Source organism: Labeo rohita, chromosome 6 (genome assembly GCF_022985175.1).
Source record: "Labeo rohita strain BAU-BD-2019 chromosome 6, IGBB_LRoh.1.0, whole genome shotgun sequence".
Classification (NCBI taxonomy): Eukaryota; Metazoa; Chordata; class Actinopteri; order Cypriniformes; family Cyprinidae; genus Labeo; species Labeo rohita.
In genome coordinates this window covers 54272-75289 of record NC_066874.1, presented here as the reverse complement: position 1 = coordinate 75289, position 21018 = coordinate 54272, and the positions used below count along the sequence as shown (strand labels likewise).

The 21018-nt window shown below is 48.8% G+C and overlaps 2 protein-coding genes across 4 annotated transcripts; both read left to right on the top strand.

The window, feature by feature from the left end:
- The first annotated feature begins 472 nt into the window (after positions 1-472).
- LOC127166435 (zinc finger protein 239) lies at positions 473-4934 on the top strand. Its single transcript, XM_051111696.1, has 3 exons — positions 473-755; positions 981-1149; positions 3133-4934. The coding sequence occupies exons 1-3, from the start codon at positions 708-710 to the stop codon at positions 4008-4010; spliced, it is 1095 nt and encodes a 364-aa protein (XP_050967653.1). The 5' UTR covers positions 473-707; the 3' UTR covers positions 4011-4934.
- Positions 4935-5198: 264 nt separating this feature from the next.
- On the top strand, positions 5199-20666 carry LOC127166434 (meiosis regulator and mRNA stability factor 1). 3 transcript variants are annotated; one of them, XM_051111693.1, is made up of 26 exons: positions 5199-5404; positions 5761-5835; positions 6004-6558; positions 6718-6871; positions 6949-7154; positions 7232-7349; positions 7660-7832; positions 8120-8575; positions 8866-8966; positions 9342-9455; positions 9549-9735; positions 9821-9999; positions 10084-10164; positions 10239-10472; positions 10760-10879; positions 12688-12869; positions 12943-13163; positions 13298-13440; positions 13560-13693; positions 14512-14714; positions 14793-15020; positions 15126-15359; positions 15432-15656; positions 15751-15811; positions 18364-18441; positions 18530-20666. In XM_051111693.1, the coding sequence occupies exons 3-26, from the start codon at positions 6013-6015 to the stop codon at positions 18874-18876; spliced, it is 4725 nt and encodes a 1574-aa protein (XP_050967650.1). In that variant the 5' UTR covers positions 5199-5404; positions 5761-5835; positions 6004-6012; the 3' UTR covers positions 18877-20666. The 3 variants fall into 3 exon arrangements, with proteins under 3 accessions (XP_050967650.1, XP_050967651.1, XP_050967652.1); XM_051111694.1 differs by having other exon boundaries at positions 5199-5612; XM_051111695.1 differs by lacking the exon at positions 8120-8575 and having other exon boundaries at positions 5199-5835.
- The last annotated feature ends 352 nt before the right edge of the window (positions 20667-21018 follow it).

The window sequence follows — 21018 nt, the reverse complement described above, 5'->3', positions numbered from 1 at the left end:
CAACACACGACTGAGAACGGCCTGAGCTCAGAATCCGAATCCGGCTCTCCCATCCTCAGAGGATGAATGGCACAAACACTGAACTAAAGAACTGAAACTCACAATAAGACAAGTGACGCACTTAATGATACTGAAGCACAAAATGTACTGCAGTGAACATCATAAATCTTGTTTTGTAAAGACTTTCTTTTGCAAAAAATCTCGTGAAGCTGCCAGAATGTAGTATTTTGAAGGTCAACTTTGTGTCATGAATGATAAAGTGTTTTTGATGAATGAACGTCTGTCATGTTAGGGTAGAATGAGATGATTTTGAGACAGTTCAGTTTAGGACAGACATGAACTGATGTGTGACAGAGTTTAAAAGAAGTGAACTCGGTCACTATCAAAAATGAATCAAAAGGACCGACAATCAGATGTTACATTTTTGTGACAGCATCTAAACACAAGCATATAATGGAATACATCTCTGTCATGCGGCTCTGAATCACATCCAATCGTCAGCACACGCACTACAGCTCAAACTAAAGCCCGTGGAGGATGTTTTCAGCTCACAGTGACATTCTGGGGAGAGCGGCGTGTTTCGACCAGTGTGCGTGTGCGTGTTCGTCCTCCGCTGCTGCAGGTGGCGCTGCTGTTTTCTCGTGCTCGTGAGAAGCAGGAGCGAGTTCCGGTGAATATCAAATTTCTGCTTGTTCTCCTGCTCACCGATGAATTTCGTTGATAATTTGCACAAATGGACGAGTAGGATGGATCTGGTGAGTGTTCGGTGGTTGTAATAGTTCACCCTGCTCGATTAACGGCAGTGAAGGCGCTTTAAGAGCTGCTGAATGCGCTGTTTGTGTCGCGTTTGCTTGAATGAATTTAATCAGACGAAGGAGCGTGTCGTTTGTTCGCACTCTTGTTTGTTTGTGGCATATTTTGTGCTGTCGGTCCCGGTTGACGCGGCCGCGGTGTGTGTGATGTTATTCACTCTGTTTTAGGACTTCGGGAACAAACTGCCCCAGGCTCTGTCGTCAAACACTAAACTGCCCCAGTCTCTCTCCTCTAGCGCGAAATTTCTGCCCTCAGGCCCGTTTGAGCACTACGGGCACCCGGTGGGAGTCAAAGTCAAAGAGGAAGACGAGAGTGTGGAGGATTTCTTTCATTTCGGTGAGTGTCGACGCGCGCGCACACACACACACACACACACACACACACACACACACACACACACACACACACACACACACACACACACACACACACTATCACACTCATTCTGCATCTCATGTTTTTTCAAAAACTAGTTTTTCAATTGTCTTGTGGTAATGACACAGTCGTTGTTTTTCTGCTTGCAGACACTTGAACCTGAGTGTGTGTTAACATACTTTTTTTTTCAGAAATGCAAAAAAATGGCATTCTTTCAGTTGTGTGTTTTTTATGAAAGTAAGGATGTTTTATCGATATAGTCAAAGGTATAGTTCAGCTGTCATTTCACTGTTCTGTTCCACAGAGGAAAGTCAGTAAATCTGTTTGGATGAATGTCCCTTTAATCCAGTGGTTCCCGACACTGCATGTTTTCCATGTCTCTGCACATTTTGCATGTCTCCCTTTTTGAACACACCTGATTGAAATCATCATCAGCTCATTAGTTCAGAAACAGAATTAGCTTTATTCGCCAAGTGAGCGTAAACACAAGGAATTTGTTGTGGTTTTTTAAGGTGCTCCTGCTACATACATGCATACATACATATCCGACATGAGAACAGAGAAAACATTTAAATAAAAACTTCAAATAAATAATAATGTGTATGAATCTAGAACATAAGATTTATGTACAGATTTGTGCATTATTTACTCTATAAAGAGGCAATAATTAAAGATGGAATGAATTGTAGAACACAGGTAACGATTCATGTTTTAGCTGTTTAGGCTGGAGATCTTATGGGGAAAAACTGTTTTTATGCCTAGATGTTCTAGTGCTCAGGGATCTGTAGCGTCTGCCTGAGGGGAGAAGTGCAAACAGGTTGTGTCCGGGGTGAGAAGGGTCTAGGATGATGTTTCCTGCCCGTTTCTTCACTCTGGAGTTGTACAGGTCCTGAAGGTTGGGCAGGTGCACACCAGTGATCCTTTCTGCTGTCCTAACAGTCCGTTGCAGTTCAGTTCATGGATCTCTCTTCTAATGCGTTCATCTCAATCAGATGTGTTAAATAAGGGAGACATGCAAAATGTGCAGAGCAGTGGACCCCCGGGACCAGGATTGAGAACCACTGAACTAAAGAAGATCATTTTGTCGTCACCAATGATGTGGCAGTGAATGTGATGTTTTGACTTTGAAATGTATTCTATGTAGGGGTGTAAGGATACATGTATTCGTAGCGAGGCATCACGGTACGGGCGTCTCGGTTCAGTGCATGAGGCCTTACAACGAATACAGGCAATTCACCCTCACTCCAGAAGGGGGCGCCCGCAGTAACGAAACGCTGTTTTATAACCGCCGGCAGAAGAACAGCTAATGCCAGGAGTTGCGCACTTAAAACAAAGACCACTAGACAGTGACCATGTGCTGATTCTGAACACGTCTCTCGCTGACAAAGGAGTATAACGTTACTTTAAAGGCTTTCAACTGTTTGCGAAATGGAGCTTTGTGCTCTTGTGTCCTACCTCTCTCATTCGGCACAAATCCAAATATTCCATAACATTTCCATATTCATGACGCATCCAAATGCTAAACTGTTATTTATGTAAATGACAGACTTTGTACTTCAGTCGCATTCTATCAGTTAACTAAATTAAATATATTTCAAGTATTTATTCCTTGTATGTATGTATATATATGTACTGCAAATTTTACAGCCTATATATGACATTAATCATAATTGATCATAATATTTAGTATTTTCCCACGTAGGTGGAAAAACATTGTAATTTGTACTACTGTCTGTTTAAAATAAATGAAAAGAAACCTAGCATAGTAGATTTTTTTTTTTTTTTTTTTTTTTTCCTGTTGTACCAAAATTGTATCGAACCGTGAACCCGAGGTACGTACCGAACCGTGACGTCTGTGTACCGTTACACCCCTGTTACATGATACTTGCATGTCTGAAAGTGGAGCGGACTGTGGCTAATTCTGTGTCGTTCTCTCCTGACCAGCTCAGCATCTGCAGCAGCAGACCGGAGAGTGTCTCACGGCTTGTTGCGGCGGACCGAACCCTAAAAGCCTGTCTCTCACGGATCCGGCCAAGACCAACAGTCGTCCCTCGGCGGACCGGCCGTACCACTGCCAGGAGTGCGGCAAGTACTTCCGAATCAACGACATCAAGAGGCATCAGCGGATACACAGCGGCGAGCGGCCCTTCCCGTGCTTCCAGTGCGGTAAAAACTTCCCCACGTCCGGGGACCTGAAGAGGCACGAGAGGATCCACACGGGCGAGCGGCCCTACCACTGCCTGCAGTGCGGCAAGAACTTCTCCGATTCGGGCCACCTCAAGCAGCACGAGAGGATGCACACGGGCGAGAGGCCGTACCAGTGTCCGCAGTGCGCCAAGCGCTTCTACCGCTCGGGCGACCTCAAACGCCACCTGAGGATCCACAGCGGCGAGCGGCCGTACAAATGCCTGCAGTGCGGCAAAACCTTCTCCGACTCCGGACACTTGAGGGGCCACCAGCGCATTCACACGGGGGAGCGGCCCCACCGCTGCACGCTGTGCGAGAAAAGCTTCTTCAGATCGGGCGACCTCAAGAGGCATCACAGAACACACACGGGCGAGCGGCCCTACCAGTGCTTCCAGTGCGGCAAGAGCTTTTCCGAGTCGGGACACCTGAAGGAGCACCGGAGGATCCACACCGGAGAGAAGCCGTACCACTGCAACCAGTGCGACAAGAGCTTCTCCAGGCTGGAGCGTCTCAAGGGTCACCAGAGCATCCACACGGGCGAGAGGCCCTTCCACTGCACGCAGTGCGGCAAGAACTTCTTCCGCTCGGGAGAACTGAAGCGGCATCAGAGGATCCACAACGGGGACCGAGCGTGAGCCGGCGTCCGCCGACGATCGGCCGCGGACGTGCTCTCGTCCTCCTCGTTCGCCCTTCGCCGAAGAGCGCGTGACGGCCTTCCCGCACGAGCGGAAGACGCCGCTCTGCTGACCCTGCGATACTGTAGAGCGCAGCTGATCGCTGACTTCCCCTCTTCATTCCCCTTAGAAATCAGCATACGCTGCGTGTCGTTATAAATGTGTGCAGCCAGTCACGTTCGTCGTCGTAGACCGTTATGAAGCGCTACCTCTGCACGCCTCCAAAGCTCCAGCTGTCGCTCCGATTTCACCGACCGACTGACGTTCGTCACGCCGTCTGTATGTTGTTGAGAAATATATGGTCAAGTGACTCATTGGAACTGTATATTGTACAGGAGGATATTATTATGGTGTATGCTCACATTCCCTGTATTTAATGAATCCCTCTCAAACTGTGTCTGTTTGTTTTTTTGTTTTTAATATAAACTGAACTGTTTTACCGTCAACAGGAGACGACGCCACTGAAGCGTTTCTGAATCGTCTCTCGTTTCGATGCGAGCGCTTGGTTTGTCTCTGGCTGTGTGTTTTACTAGCTGCTGTAAATCACGTACGTGAAACACCGAATAACACAGTTACCGTTTAACTGTACACTTTAATATTAACTGTTATGAAAGAAGTTACAAAGTATAGACGTGCTCCATTTCAACAGCTGTTTGTGGTCAGTTTTTGAGCACCAGGTGATTAATGTAGTAAACTGAGCTCATAAATCATATTAGATTTAACTTTTAGCTCTTTACATTCATTATTATTATTATTATTATTGTTTTGAACTGTTCTCTATTTTTTACTTTCTCTATATATACGTGTGTGTATTTAACCATCTGTAGTTTGTGTGTTCCGTTTGGGAGGCTTTAATGCCATCAGAAAGGCTGTTTACAGTAGTAAGAGCTGCGTGTGGAGGATTGAATTCTAATTGTTTGGGTTCTTCATGTGCATGAATGTTTTCCTTATATGTGTGTGTGTCATCATCCTTAATAAACACTTCACCTGTAATTACAGCCGCGCACATGAACACTCCGTTTCTTGGTCTTCTGTAACACTACAGACTGCCTCATGACATCATCAATAAACAATGTGATGTGAGACGAATCGACTGATTAACGATTGTTTCGCGGAGTGAGTTCTGCGCCTCACACGACATATTTTTATAAGTGACCGTTTTTCTTGTTTGCACGTAAGCTTTTTAAATATATTGCGTATGTTTTAATATATGCTGAAGTAAACACTGCGAACCACTTCCGCTCTTGTGGAAACAACGGTCGCTTTACGACATCCGCGTTGGATTTACGGCGCCGATCCGTCGGAAGTCTGGTAACCGGGGAGACGCCTGGAGGCACTGCGGCCGGCGCGAGACGGTGAGCTGCATTTCCTTCCAAATTTCTCATTAAAGGCGTTCGATTTTCAGTTGAGTTCGTCACAGATGATTACCTCGCGTCTGATCATGTGTCCACGAAACCGTAAACGGCGACTGGCGGGCAGCGCGCGGAACACGGCTGATGTGCGAACAAAAACAAACTGGTGTAAACAGCGGCGTGTGACAGAATCTGTGGATCCGAGTCTCATGTGAGCGTCATTAGCTTTAATTTGACTGATTGGCGGCCGGTCGCGTCTGTTTGCCGTCATTCGAATGGCCTCGCTGATGTGTTTGAGTCGGCTGTCGAGCACATTCGCACTGATCAGCGGTCAGTCATCTGTGCTGCTTGTCCCGCAGGTGCTGATGGCGGACAGCTGGGACGTTCAGGTGTTGTGACGCTTCTGTAAACGCGACGACTGCTTGCACTCACAGGTGAGGGTTTACGCGTCTTGTCGTTTCTGTTGGTAACTCGTAGAAGCGCGGTGCAGTGGGGAGGTGTCTCGAACCCTCGAGTGATGTGCAAGTTCATCAGTGTTTCTGTTTGTGTTCAGTGCCACGCGGAGCGTCCTCTCAAGGCTTCTGTGTTTGTGTTTTCTCCAGAGCGATTCCATGGAGGTCCGTAAGCCGGTCCTGGAGCTGAAGGACGTTCCTCCTCCCCCCCTCCACGGCGCCGGCGCCGGCGCGCGCCCGTCTCTCGGGCCGCCGCGGACGCAGCCGGGCGGCCTCAGCGTAAGCGTGTGTTCCCGCTGCGAAGCCAGCATCCACCTGCAGCAGAGCTCTAGCGACGGCACGGGTGGAGGCTTTCCTCTGTTTCTCTCTCAGACCGACACCCGCACCGCTCCTCACCCCCCGTCTCTGGCTCAGAGCGGTCCCGGAGCGACGCTGCGGACCCCCGCGAGCTTCGGGACGCCCTCCGCTGCGGCGGGGCACTGCCACGCGCCCTGCTGCGCCAGTCTGAGGCAGCTGCACGTCTGCTCTCTGTGTAAACTGGCCCCGTCGGGCGTCTGTCACTGCCGCGGAGCGCAGCAGCACCCTTTCTCTCACGGTGGCCCGTCCTCACCCTCTCACCTCTGCTCTAACTCGCTGCACCTCGCCGTCGGGCACGCGCCGCCCTGCGCGAAGGGCGCTCGCTGTTTGCAGGACTGCTGGCGACAGGTTGGTGGATCGCACCGCCGCTCGTGCCCTCTTGTGTTTTTGGGAGCACGTCCTTCGTTCCACAGTACAATACAGCCTCGGCCGAAATGTGGTAAATGCTCTTTAAGGCTCTGTGTGGACCCTGCGGTGAAATCTGACGTCAGTCTCTTCTGCTTTCAGAGTTTACAGGTCGACTCGGAGAAGGTTTGGCCCAACATTCCCCCGCCCGTCCCAGTCCCCGTCCCCGTGGCCGTGTGCAACGGCTGCGGCGTGACGGGCGCGTCGTCCGACGGTCTGCTGGGTGTCCGCCTCGGCAAAACCGCACAGAAATACGGTCCGTACGCACGTTTTGACTTTTGTGAGCCGTGCCTGTGGTGCGTTTTCTGGAGGTGTCTGTGTCTGTGTCCGCAGGTCCTCCGGAGAGCGAAGCGCCGCCTCCCATCGGGGTGTTCTGGGACATCGAGAACTGCGCGGTTCCCAGCGGCCGCTCGGCGGCGACGGTGGTGCAGAGACTCCGAGAGCGCTTCTTTCAGGGCCACCGCGAGGCCGAGTTCATCTGCGTGTGCGACATCAACAAAGAGAACAAAGCCGTCATTCAGGAGCTCAACAACTGCCAGGTGCGTGTGCGATCGCGTGTTGCGTCTGTCTCTTCGGGGGAGCGTGTTTATTCATGGCTTGATTTGTTCCCGCTCAGGTGACCGTCGCCCACATTAACGCCACCGCCAAAAACGCAGCGGATGACAAACTGCGTCAGAGCCTCCGGCGATTTGCGGAGACGCACGCCGCGCCCGCCACGGTCATCGTCGTTTCGTGTAGGTGTCTGCAAGCGTCAAACTCTGGCTTCAGAATAAATGATGAGTCAGATCTTCTGCTGATCTTTCTGGATGACAGTGCTTGATGTAATAGAGGAAAAAAAATCAGCATGACTTTGTTTGGCAAAACTGAACATTTCATGAAAACTGAAACTGCGGAAGGGGGCTGTGATGTACTGCTTTCACGTGTGACTAGCTGTAGAAGTAGCCCATCTTTATAATAAACGTTAGAGACAACATTACGACCCGTCATGTGAAAAACCAAGTTGAACCCATTGTAACGGCAACTTTCCGTCTGTTCTTCACGCAGCGGATGTCAACTTCGCCAGCGAGCTGAGCGACCTGCGCCATCGTCACGGTTTCCAGGTGATTCTGGTCCACAAGAGCCAGGCCTCGTCTGCTCTGCTGCAGCACGCGCACCTGCGCGTCCCTTTCGAGGAGTTCGTCTCGGACCTTCCGCCCGGGATGGTCGTCAGATCGCAGGTCAGCCGCCACACCTCACTCCCTCAATATCCTACATGTGAACGCTGATTTGATGAACGCAGAAACCGGCTGTCTGGCTTTTCTGTTGGGCAACAGAGCGGCGTTTTCAGACACCGCTGCTGTTGTAATCGTGTGATCGTAAAGCCGTTGACTGTGTGACTTCACGCTCTGAGATTTTAATAGAGAGTTAGAGGCCCGTCATTTAAAGCTGTCGGTGGCGGGCTAGAAGCTGAACTCCAGCACCATCTCAGATCTCCCAGAGTGCTGTTTGTGTGTCTGCTCCTCAGCCCAGTTTCAGCCTTCTGTTTGTGCACCACCTCCCCACGCACCGTGACGCTAAAGCTGTGGCCAACCGGCTGCAGCGCCTCTCCAATAACTGTGGAGGGAAGGTGCTGGGCGTGTCGGGGGGCTGTGCCGTGCTCCGGTTTGCCAGCGCCGAAGCGGCCGAGCGCGCCCGCAAGCGCATGGAGAACGAAGATGTCCTGGGTCACCGCATCGTGGTGTCCTTCTCTCCCGACGGCCCGGAGGAGGAAGAGGAGCGCGGGCCTCCTGCCGCCGCTGCCGCCGCCTCCTCATCCTCCTCTTCGGTCTTCCTGCCGGTGGAGAAGCCGCGCTCGCCCCGTCGCCTGCGGCGGGCGTCTCGCTCATGCCAGGGGGGAAGCCTCGCCCCCGAGCGCCCGTATAGCCCCAGGAGAGCAGGCCACGCCTCCTCGTGCAGCCCTGTGATGAAACCCCTCCCCCAGGTCAGCTGTGTACCCGCCTCTGCCCGCCTCCTCCCCGTCATCCTCCAATCGCACGCTTCCTCTTGTCATGCCATTCTCATTGTGCTGCCGCTTGTCCCTGCTTGCGCTGCTCGACCCCTGCCGCCGTCCCGCTGCCGTCTGTGGCGTGTGCCTGCTGAGATCTTCCTCTGTCTTCGTCTGTCCTCCCTGCCACATTCCTGTCTTTCGCCTCATTGGGAATCAGCCGTGTGCTTGCATGTGTTGAAGTTACAGCTGTGTGTGTGTGTGTGTGTGTGTGTGTGTGTTTGCAGGCTGTGAGTGCTGCGACCCGTCCAGCGACTGCCTCACCTCAGAGTCCCACTGTCCTGCCTGCAGCAGGCAAATCAGCAGAGCTGTCGCAGCGCAGCCGCAGGTAACACACACACACACACACACACACACACACACACACACACACACTCACTCACACACTCACACTCACTCACACTCACTCTAAACCAAGCTCACAATGTGACAAGCCAAAACGTTTGATTGCTTTATATAAACAACTCTCAACATCGCTCTGTATAAACAAATGGGAGTCAAACGAAATGATCAAATCATGTTCCAAGTATATTTTCTTAAAGTTGTTTTCCATTATTTTACGTAGCCATAGTCTTAGGTTTTAATTAATTATTTTTTTTTTAATTTATTACTGTTATTATGCGAGTTCTGAGACTGTGAAGGGTTTGTTTGCTGACTCTGTGTGTGTGTGTGTGTGTGTGTGTGTGTGTGTGTGTGTGTGAAGGCGAGACTCTCCTGGGCAGCCGTTTCAGGTCAGCACTCCTTCAGCGTTCAGTAAACTAAGTTTGCATCAGAGCTTCAGTCCCATGATGCTCTCTCAGAGCTCATGGTCATCACGGTAAGTAAATCACATGATTTTTTTTTTTTTATAAGGCTTTGTGAAGCTCACTTGCGTTCTCGTCACGTGTTAGTCTGTCTCTGTTCTCTTCAGGAGCGCGTCCCCCTGCCTATCGAACCGCTCATCTCCTCTGAGCGCCCCGTCCCCCAGCAGCTGCGCGGACGGCCCGGCCGAGCCCTTCTCTGACGGAGTGGACGTTCAGGTCACTAATCTGGACTACAGGATGTCACGCAAGGACCTGCAGCAAATACTGCGAGATGCTTTTGCTAAACACGGCAGAGTGAGTTGCATTTCACAGAAATTCAAAACCTGAGCGTGTAGAAGGAGAGCTTCATTATGGTGTGTGTGTGCGTGTGCGCGCGCAGGTGAAGAGCGTTGATCTGAGTCCTCACACTGACTATCAGCTGAAGGCGCGGGTGCACATGAGTTCACTTCAGCAGGCCATCGGCGCCGTCAGTCTGCTGCACCGCTATAAAATCGGCAGCAAGAGGATCCACGTGTCGCTCGTCACCGGAGCCGGTAACAAATCTCTCACCAGCCTCAGGTATCGCACTCGCTCCGCTTCTCCTTCCTGTTTTCCTGTGCTTTGTCTCTTCCTGTCGTAGATGTGATTGTATTTGTTTCTCAGCTCTGAGATCGTCAGCATCCTGCAGGACGCTCCAGCCAACTGCCTACCTCTCTACAAGTTCACCGAGACCTACGAGAGGAAGTAAGTGTCGAGCACAGACGGACACGTGCGCCACGTGCTTGACTCGAGTCCTGATTGTTGTGTCTGTTCTGCAGGTTCGGTCATAAGCTGGTGGTCAGCGATCTGTACCGCCTGCCGGAGGTGGTGTGTGTGCGCGAGCAGGGCGGCGGGCGGCTCGTGTGTCTGCTGTCCAGCACTCGGGCCCGGCAGAGCCCGCTAGGATCCGCGCACTCTCACGACAGCTCCAACACCGCCAGTCCAGTTCTGTTTGAGGAGCTGGAGTACCACGAGCCCGTCTGCAAACGACATTGCACTCAACAGGATTTCAGGTGAATCTGGACGCTCATAGGTGACAATTGACTCTTGAGTTGGGAGGGGGCAAGAAAAAAAAAAGTAAGATACGGATAAGTATCAGAACAATGCCTTATCGTATTGCAACACACCAAAGCAGTTAATACAGCGCAATCTATATATATATAACTGCCCCCTCTGTAACCCCCCCCCTCTGTTGCCCATGTGGACGCTCATATCTGTGCAGACATCGTAATTCAAGTAAAAGCTGTTTTTGGGCTGGAGAGGAAGTTTTGCGCTTATGATGTTTCTCTTCTGGTTTCAGTGAATCTGATTTTGATCCGGATTCCTACATGATCCCATTTGTGCTGGTGTCTCTGAAAGTTTTGGCTGCTCATGTCCACAGTTTACTGCAGAGTCACGAGGGAACGGTGCCGCTGCTCAGGTCAAACACACACACACAGTTATTTCATTGGTCAAGTCAATTTTATTTCTACAATACTTTATACAATAGCAATTGTGTCAAAGCAGCTTTACAGTGTTAAACAGGAAAACAGTGTTTTAGTAATGCAAACTAAATTCTGTTCTGCTGAGAGGAGCAAAAAAGAGTACAGTAGTAAATGGACAGTTTTTCAGTTAAAGTCAGTTCTTTGTTGATTCAGTCAAGTTTAATAACTAGGTAATATTCATTAATTACGGAACGGTTCAGTTCATCTGTAAAGCAGCTCAATGATGTCATTGTCATTTCAGCTCACCACAGTGCTCTTCTAATTATGTCTGTACAATCAAGTAGGGCTGTGACAGTGGCAGATTTTTTCCACCGTGGTGGTAATGGACCAATTACCGTCGGTGACGCGGTGTTGATGTATAATTTTGAAACATGGCAAACGTGCGTGTTCATTTCAGCCTACAAAACACTAAAATAAATATCAAAGACATTACACATTTATATAAGAGAGTAGCCAGTATAAGAACGGTAAATATTAAACAAACATTTGTTGCATAAATTCGTAACAACCTCACCCAACACTTGTCCGACGGCTCATCAAAATGACCGGCCCGAGTCTTTTCTCTCTCTGTCCCATTACACTGTTGCATCCATTAAAATAGCTCAGTTTTGCTTTTAATAGGAACGTGATTATATTTCTTTTCATTTCTTTATAAAGTTAATTTAGAAATGTGTTTGGAGCATTTTGTTTGTTAAATTAAGATTTTTGCCCTAACGAAATTAGGATTGTAACGTAACGACCAAGTGGCCAGAGGCAACAGTGAGTTGATCACAGCCTATGTTTGATCAATTTTGCCTTCTCAAATCATCTCGACTTGCCTAAAAAAAAAAACCTTCAAGCATATCAGAATGTTATTTTAAACGTTTAACTTAGATAAATGCACGCTATTATGCGCATACAGTCTTTTGTTGGAGAGGGGAAGCTAAATGCGCTTTGCAGGACATGGAGGCGTCAGCGCAATCACCTTCAAAAAAATTTAGATGGGCCGTAATCTTTGCTCATAAACGTACGCGTGATATATCATCCGGAACTGTAAAGGGTGTAATATTATTTGCGTGCGCTCACAATGGTAACAAAATGTTGTGCTTTTATAAAAATAAAGAAAACAAACCAGATGCGCTTTCTGATATCTCCGTGTTGAACAAGAGCGCTGCACAAGAATGAAACGAAACTCAGCGAATACTTTCCTTACAGATAAGTATATCTATAGAAGCATTAAATTATCACTATACTACTTTAAAAGTAAAAAATTCAAATCGAAAACAAAAACTCTTTCATTATAAAATCCGTAGAGATGCATTTCTCTCTAAAGGCGCGTCCAACAAGCAGATGGCGAGTCGAGATCGTCATCTTAGCGACACTGGCTCAGAAAACGCTAGTTTATTAATAATTCATTCAGGTATGTCCTTATTTCCCTCCGACAGTAATTACTTTTGCTGGAGTTTTGCAAGCTTTAGCCTATTGTGTGCGTGTGAACGTGGATCTCTTCCTGCAGCTGCAAAGGCACTTGCGCTCGCTGCTGTTGCCGGCTGGGACACTAAACACTGCCACGGCAGAATAATTGTTTTAGAAACACTGTATTTTATTCTTGTTATAGATTGTGTGACATCACATGCAGTACCACCGGTGGCAGCCGTCGAATGCAGTGGCGTGGTTGTCATTGCAACCGTCACAGCCCTACAATCAAGTTCATTTGGTCTGTTCATCCCTCTTACACATGTGACCGTTTTCTTTCTGTACACAGTTTCCCAGAATGCTATGCAGCAGAATTCAGTCCTTTAACCGTTGCAGAGGAAGGGAAGCTGGAGGGAAGCGTCCCGTTAGAGCACCTCATCACCTGCATCCCTGGAGTAACTGTCGTTACGGCCCAGAATGGCTTCAAGGTCATCAAGTGGATTCACAACAAACCCCCACTGCCCAACGCAGGTGTGTGTGAGTTTGTGTGTTTTCTCTCACCATCATGACTGCATAAGTGAAAAATCCCATTTTTGTTTGTCAGATCCGTGGCTGCAGCGCAGTAAGAGTCCGGTTGGGAACCCACAGCTGATCCAGTTCAGCCGGGAGATGGTGGATCTGATGAAGAACCAGCCGTCCTGTTTGATGCCCATCACAAAGTTCATTCCAGCGTATCACCACCATTTTGCCAAGCAGTGCCGTGTGTCAGACTACGGATACTCCAAACTGCTGGAGCTGCTGGAGGCTGTTCCTCACGTGCTGCAGGTCTGAAAGCCCCTGTGAACACAAGCATGCGTTTTCATTCAGTTGCCAGTTTTAACATCTGTTTGACATGCTCTGTGATTCTTTGGTCAGTTTAATATGGCTGTGTGTGTGTGTGTGCGCTTGTGTGCGTGCAGATCCTGGGTTTAGGCTCCAAACGCTTGTTGACACTGACTCATCGTGCTCAGATCAAACGCTTCACTCAAGACCTGCTGAAGCTGCTGAAGTTTCAGGCCAGTAAACAGGTGGTGATCAGGGATTTCACGCAGGCGTATCACTGGTGAGGTTCTCAGAACAGCCATCTCTCTGTGCTCCTGGACCATGAGGCATAGCTACTTCATCCTGATTGTGTGTGTGTGTGTGTGTGTGTGTGTGTGTGTGTGTGTGTGTGTGTGTCAGGTGTTTCTCCAGGAACTGGCAGGTGGTGGATTACGGGATGTGTGATCTGATGGACCTGTTGGCTGAGATTCCGGACACGACGATCACAGTCTCTCAGCAGGACGAAGACACGCTTATTTCTGTTCCCAAGAGAGGTGATGCGCTGCTGAAATAGTGTGAATGCCTGACCGCGACACCGTGGCTTAACCAGGCGCGACACAGCATGACATGAGCAGTTCGTCTGTTCACCCGAACGTGAAAAAGTGGCCTTGCGCAACAATCACAGACACTTTTTCTTTGTTTGTATGCTGTGTCACAATTACAACATGTTGTATCATAAAACTCAGGCTGGAATACGCTACACGACATCGAATGTCTACGGACGAATAGCGTGTGGCACAGACTTTCACAACGAACTCGTGTAGAAACGTGTGCCTCGTTGCTAAGAGACATGAGAAAATGAAAATGATGTGATCTAGAATCGACTCAAAATCAGTCAGTCAATCTGATATTGTTCCACAGAATGAAATCAGAATGTGTCCATCATGCTCTTCATGATTTTCTCGGTCAAATCCGCCTGCCCAAAATCTGCAAGCTGACTTTCCCCAGCTGGTGTCAGACTGCAGATTGGGGGAAAAATCTGTGCAAAAGTCATTGGGTGCGTTCCAGCCTCTGAGCTGTGTGATGCTTCACCAGAGGACCTCTCTTTATGGTTTTCCGTGTGTGTCCCGAGGGAATCATTCTACAGTAACTAATTCTAAACTTCTGTGATGTGTTTCTTCATCTGTCTTTGAGCAGTAATTTGGTCCAATGAGATTTCGGTGTGGGCGGGGCTAGCCGACAAGCACCACAAAAATAACCAATCATCTGAGAAAACTAGAAGTAGAGCACGTCGCGGTCGCGACCGGTCAGGCCACGGTGTAACTGTGACGCGTGGGAACCGCACTTGCTGAACGCATCTGTCTCCCCTCAGAGCGGACGGCGGAGGAAGTGGAACGCACGCGGCAGTTTGGCAAGGAGGTCGTAGATCTTCTGAGACACCAGCCTCACTTCCGGATGCCCTTCAGCAAATTCATCCCCACGTATCACCACCACTTCGGACGCCAGTGCAAACTCTCCTACTACGGCTTCACCAAGCTCATGGAGCTTTTTGAGGCCATTCCGGACGTTCTTCTGGTCGGTACACGTGCGCAGATGTAAAGGTGCTAGAGCGTTCGGCGGGAGTCTCTGAGACGTTGTGTTTCTTTCTCTCAGGTGCTGGAGTGCGGAGAGGAGCGTGTGCTGGCGCTGACGGAGGTGGAGCGTGTCAAAGCTTTAGCGGCTCAGCTGGTGAAGTTGCTCCGAGCACAGAGAGACTCAGGACTTCCTGTCAGTCAACTGCTGAGCGAATACAACAAGACGTTTGGCTACAGCCTCCGTCTGCAGGACTACGACGCCGCCACGCTGCCCGCCCTGCTCAACAAACTCTGCCACGTCGTGAAGGTGACCGTCACTTCCTCTCAGAAGGTTTTATGGGATGCGGCAGCACTGTCCAAGGCTCCTTGGATGACATTTGCCACGTTTCTCTCTCTCTCTCTCTCTCTCTAGGTGACAGACGCTTCCGAAGGGAAGGAGGTACAGCTGATTAACAGGAAGTCGCTGCGTGCCTTGACGTCTCAGCTGCTGGCGCTGATGATGTCCCTTCCTGAGGATCGTGATCATCTCGGAGTGGAAGAGCTGAGGAAGCAGTACGAGCTCACCTACGCCGCGCCGCTCAACCCGTGCGAGTACGGCTTCATCTCTCTGACCGAGCTGCTGAAGAGTCTGCCTTACCTGTTGCAGGTACGAGCTACAAACGCGTCCGGCGCTCCGGTCTGTCCCGACGCTGACGTGCGTGTCTCTCTTCCTCTGCAGCTCTCTGAAGACGAGCGGGACGACGGTGGCGCAGAGGAGCGCGTGAGGCTGACCAGACTCTACCGGTTTGCCCGCGGTGTCCGAGCGCTGCTGCACACGTATCATTATAACCAGATCTTCCTGTCCGAGTTCTGCGGCGCCTTCAGCAAATACACCGGCCTAGAGTTTCAGCCGCAGACGTACGGCTATAAGACGCTGGAGGAGCTGCTGGCCGCCATTCCGCAGGTGCCGCTAACACGCACGCTAGCTTCGGTTCGGTGCGGGGCACTCGCACGAATGCCTCGGGATGAATGCGTTCTGTTTTCTGTATTTTGAACAGGTGGTCTGGATTAAAGGTCACGGTCACAAAAAGATCATCGTCCTGAAGAACGATATGAGAGGTAGCGGAATACTTGATTTTAATGTTGTTGTTGTTGTTGTTGTTGTTGTTGTTGTTGTTGTGTGTGTGTGTGTGTGTGTGTGTGTGTGTGTGTGTGTGTGTGTTTTTTTTTGGTGGTTTTTTTTTTTTTTGTTGCCCTCGTGTCTCTGTAGCTCCGGGGCGTCAGACTCGCTTGGTGCCGAACCTGCAGGATCTGAGCTTGACGCCCCTGATGTCACTCGTATGTCTGAATCACGAGTTTAGGTTTTCCAGAGCTGACGACATTAAAGGGTCATGAAACCCCCCTGTTTCAGCACTGGTTAGTTTTGAAAAATGCTGCAAAAGTGGGCGTGGTGCGCTGCGGAGCGGGGGGGAAAGAGGGGAGAGAGTGAACTTCAGGTTCAGACTGGGCAGTTTAGTTTTGCTCCCATCGAGTTAACAACACAAATAAATGCACAGGCATTTGCACTCTGCATCGAAAACATATATATGAACGTGCTGTTGCACCTCTATTAACTTTTCAGGCTTATTTTGCGCCGTTTATAATCCTTTTTGATGAGTTGCGTCAAGGAGCTGTAAAAACCCCGATTACACTCACTAACGTTATGTGAATGAATCGCGTTTGTGCCGAACTCTTAAGAAGCATTCTCTCTCGATCCGTTTCTCTGTTAATATACACGGTCTCACTATCTGAAGCGTCTGTCATAGCAAATCAACACAGGCTGTCGTGAATAATTAGGCGAAGCGTCTTCTCATAGGATAAGAACACGCAGCCTCATGAATAATTATGAGACACCGACGCGTCATCAATGTACCATAGTCCATTGCCACGTCACAAACTGTGACGTCAGCACAATGTAAATTTTAAACCCGGAAGATGAAAATAGCGCAAAAAAGCTCAAAATTAACCAGTTTTGTCATTTAACAGACAAATGAACAGACGCTAACGTTGTCATCTATGATGGGCAACACAAACACCTCTGCTCAAATCTCAGAAAAAGTAGTCCAGGGTTTCATGAACCTTCAAGTGTGTAGGATTCTGGTGGTTTCACATAAATTTTTTTTTTTTTTTTTTTTTTTTTTTTTTTTTTTTTTCCTAAATAGGCCTTTCTGTGAACCCTAGTGCATGAAACGGGAACCACTGCATTTTAATTACAAAGATGCAACATGTAACGAGCAGTTTTTGGTGTAAATTGTTATATGACTTGACAATTTTGAGGAAAAACCAAATGGTCTGACTTTAGCATTGTGAAATTATGCTAAATGAAACATCTGTAACAAATCAAAAGAAGCAGATGGGCTGAATGAACATGCAATTTTATTCTCTGACAGCAGTGGCGCTTATGGAACCGCGGCGATAAAGCCTTTTCATTGGTTACCACTGTAAACAAAGCAGCGTGGCACTTACAAGCACAGCTTTAATATGTATTATACAGAGGTAAGATGAGAAGAAAATACCATCTAAACTTTTTTTCTGAAGGCGGTCACTTCCCCTTCCAGAAACATTCAAGTAAACTCCCAGTTCAGTATTGAGGATTTTCATCTAATATTGGTAAACAGCATTTTCTCTTCTTTGCGTTGCGACCTCTGTTGGCTATGAGACATTATCTTCATTATTCATTTGGTTTTATTTAGCCATTATTCTGCCGTTTTGATCCCCGCATACCTTTACCCGTCTAGTGTAGGTTCGTCATCGGAAGAGACGGGGTGGGTTATGCACGCGTATTAAGATTGACGTATGAGCAGCGACTGAGCACCGTTTCACGAAATGGGAAACGCAGACAGACCATGCTAGAAGCAGCTAATGCTAAAAAGGTCACATAATTCAGTGGAAAATTAAGAGAAATAAATGAACGTGTACAGATATCAGCGTTTCCTCCAATATGCACTTTTTTTTTTTTCGACTGTAAGCCCTCATGGCAGCTGTTCAGTGAAGCTCCGTGAACACAAACTGCAGCAAACGTGACTGAATATTAATGCCTGTTGTTCTATTCCAAAATATCATTACCAATTCATTATTTAGCCCTCCTGACATAAATGAAGAAACGGCAAACGTTTTATCATAAACTGTGGTCAAATATCGAGGCTGGAGTCTTAAATCTAATGATACACAGTCTGTCCAGATCAAGTAAGAGTGTGATGTTTTAAAGTGCTGTGAAACAACCATCTTAAGCTAAACCATATTTATTTGAACTAAATTTTTTTAAAAGGTTTATTTTTTGGGTGTTTTGCCTTTATTTAGATAGGACAGTGTAATGACAGGAAGCGAAGTGGCAGGATTAGGAAAGGTGCACAAGGCGGGACTCCAGCTCAACGGCGCTGTATGTCGTCACGCGGCTAACGGCGCCGACGTTGCAGGTGACGTTAACGAGGGATCCCCTTTCAATTCTGAGCCAAATCCAGTGATTGTTAGAAGTGTATGTTCTCTAGTCTGACTGCAGTGGAAACCACGAATACATTAGATTTGCAGTGAACGCATTACTAGAGATGTTTGTGTTGAAAATCAGGCACTCTGTGTGTGTGTGTGTGTGTGTGTGTGTGTGTGTGTGTGTGTGTGTGTGTGTGTGTCTCCAGCTCGTGGCAGTCCTGCGCTCTCAGACAGTCCTGCGGTCGCTGCAGACGAGCCCCGATCCGCCGACAGCCCCGCCAGCGGTAAAGACCCAAGACCCCGCCGAACGCGTGCCGTGAGTCTGCTCGTCCGCCGTCGGCGTGAGTTAACGAGTCTGTGTCTGTCCCGCAGGTGAGATGGAGCTGCTGTGTCTGGGTTCCGGTTCTCCGGTGGATCTGCTGTGCGCTCCGGTCCCGTCGTGCCTCCCGTCTCCTCAGCTGCGGCCCGACCCGGTACGGCTGCAGCCCAGGGATCTGATCCGCTTCGAGCCGCATCCGCACGGCCCGTCCGAACGAGAGCCGGTTCTCGATCGGCAGCCTCGGTCGGCCAACGGTCGCCTCGCGCCTTTGGCTTCTGGGAACGCGCCGGAGCCCTCGAGCGAGAAAACTTGTGTCGCAGACAGTCCCAGCCGGCGAACGGCACGCAACAAAGTTAAACTAGCAGCTAATTTCTCCTTCGCATCCACCCTGTCAGTCTAAAGCTGTGCACGTCACGTGACCTCTGATACCATGAGGAATGTCTGAAGCGTGTCGGTTGGCGGCTGCAGAGGCTAGCGGACGTTCTGTGTGGTGAATTTCGTGGCCGTGTTCTGTTTGTCTGGAATGCAGCAGATCTCGTGTTCTTCGTTCGTGTCTCTCTCACTATGAGGAGAAGACCGACCTACCGCTCCTCCATGTGCGGTGTGTGTTACTTTGTTTGTTTGTTTGTTTGTTTGTTTGTTTTCTTTACTACAGCTGCTAGTTAACATTGGTTAGGTTAAGGCCTGAAGCGTGCAGACCGCAGCTGATTGGTGGAGGTCGCTCTGAGCTACTGTGAACAGGAACTGAATCGTGACGCTCTCGTCCAAACCTGTATTGCGGTGAATCTTTCCTCCTCTTGCGTCCGCTGAGACGTGCTGTCGCGCCTTTGTTTGAGACGTTATTTGTGTTGTTTGAAGCACATGGGCTCCGTCTGAAAAAATGGGAGAATGAGTTTGCCAGAAGGCGGAATTCACTTTGTTTTCCGTAGCGCTCGCCGGCGCTTTTGGGTTAAGTCCGTTTCGGAGCCGGAGCGTGATATCGAAGGGCCTTCCTCCTTTTTAACCGATCGAGGAGTCAAAACCGGCCGTCTCGAATCACTTAAGTTCATATTGTGAAATGAAGTCTGTGTTTATTGAAACTCTTACAGGAGTGTTTAGTTTAAAATCGTCTCAGCTGCTTATCGGAGGATGTTCACACTCGTCTGTCTCCAGATGAATTATGGGAGTCTGCGTGATCGAGTTCAGCGGGCCAAAGAGAAACACCCTGATCTTCCGCGGGCCGAGGCAGTTTGTCGTTTTACGGATGGTATTTTGGTCCGGAAGTTGCTTTGAAAGTTCTATGCACATGGTGCATAAACCCTTGTTTGAAAGCGGTCGTTTATGAGTCGCCGCAGCCTTTTACTGCCTTTCTTTTATGCGTTTTGGCAAAATCGTGCTAATTAGATGATGTTAATCGGTGTAGCTGTTCCTCTGGAAATGCCAAGGTTGTTTACTTGAACCTTGAGTTGGGGAGTTCGGTTGCGGTTCGCTCTCCCCGATGGCTTTTACAATGGCTTGTATCAGCCCTGGCGCTACGAGAGCGCGAGACGCCGGCGTGGGACTCCGCTTCCGCTAACGGCTTTGGGTCACGGTAAGGTTGATTTGTGTACACGTGTCTTTTGTTTTGTGTATGTTTCAGCTCGCGGCGTCAGGAAGAGCTCGGACGTTAGCGGTCTGTGACAGTCCGGCGTCCGAACGCTCTTGTGCGGCTGTCAAACGCGTCGGTTTGTTTCTTTTAAGGGTTTCTCTCTTTGGCCCTCTCTTTGGTCTCTGTTGACATAGTTTTTGGAAGCCTTCAGAATGGTACCAGCTAAAACTCTGAGCTGAAGTACGTGAGTCTGTGTGATTTTATGCATGTTTGCATAACGTTTGCCTCATGCTGTTGATGGATATATTTGATTTATGCAGAGCGTCTATTGCCCAGCAGAAATGTGTTGACGTATGTTTGTGTCTCATCTTCGTCAGTTCGTCTAGTGCACTTTTAGCGTGTGTTTGCTCTCTCACTTCTATCAGACGACCACAGTGAACCCAGAAGTCTCTCCGATTGTGACGTCAGCTGAACTCATGTGAAATAACGTGGACGTTCAGCCTCAAGACGCTGGAGGTCTTGTATGATTTTAGTCTCCACCAGAAAGTCCTGTTAGGAGTTTTTTTTTTATTTCTATGTAATGACCAAATTTCTGTCATGTATAATAAATATCACAAGCATCATTTGGTGTCCTGCTTTTAGTTGTGTTCCTCTTGTTGAGCTTCGATTGCCTTTTTGGTGGTTTTCTCAATGTTAATAGTCCACTACGAGCTGTTTGGGAACACACTTGAACGGATAATTTAGGGAAGAACTTTTGTCTCAAACATTTGACACACTTTAGTCTTTACCTGCATCATCTGCAACGCAGAACTTGATTCGGATTATATTGAACTAGATGTTCACGAAGGCGAAGTGTGATTCGTGTAACGGTGAGGGCGTACATGCTAACATATACACAACATTCTCAAACGCTAGACGTACTGTTGAATGTCCCTGAAATCTCTGACCTGTTTGAGTTTGTGCTCGTTTCATGGT

Excerpts from the sequence above, each read along its gene's own strand:
- LOC127166435 (XM_051111696.1), top strand. The coding sequence starts at position 708 with ATGAATTTCGTTGATAATTTGCACAAATGGACGAGTAGGATGGATCTG. Across the intron at positions 756-980 it reads GGACGAGTAGGATGGATCTG|GACTTCGGGAACAAACTGCC; the intron begins GTGAGTGTTCGG and ends ACTCTGTTTTAG. Across the intron at positions 1,150-3,132 it reads GGAGGATTTCTTTCATTTCG|CTCAGCATCTGCAGCAGCAG; the intron begins GTGAGTGTCGAC and ends TCTCCTGACCAG.
- LOC127166434 (XM_051111693.1), top strand. The coding sequence starts at position 6,013 with ATGGAGGTCCGTAAGCCGGTCCTGGAGCTGAAGGACGTTCCTCCTCCC. Across the intron at positions 6,559-6,717 it reads TGCAGGACTGCTGGCGACAG|AGTTTACAGGTCGACTCGGA; the intron begins GTTGGTGGATCG and ends TTCTGCTTTCAG. Across the intron at positions 13,694-14,511 it reads TATTTCTGTTCCCAAGAGAG|AGCGGACGGCGGAGGAAGTG; the intron begins GTGATGCGCTGC and ends GTCTCCCCTCAG.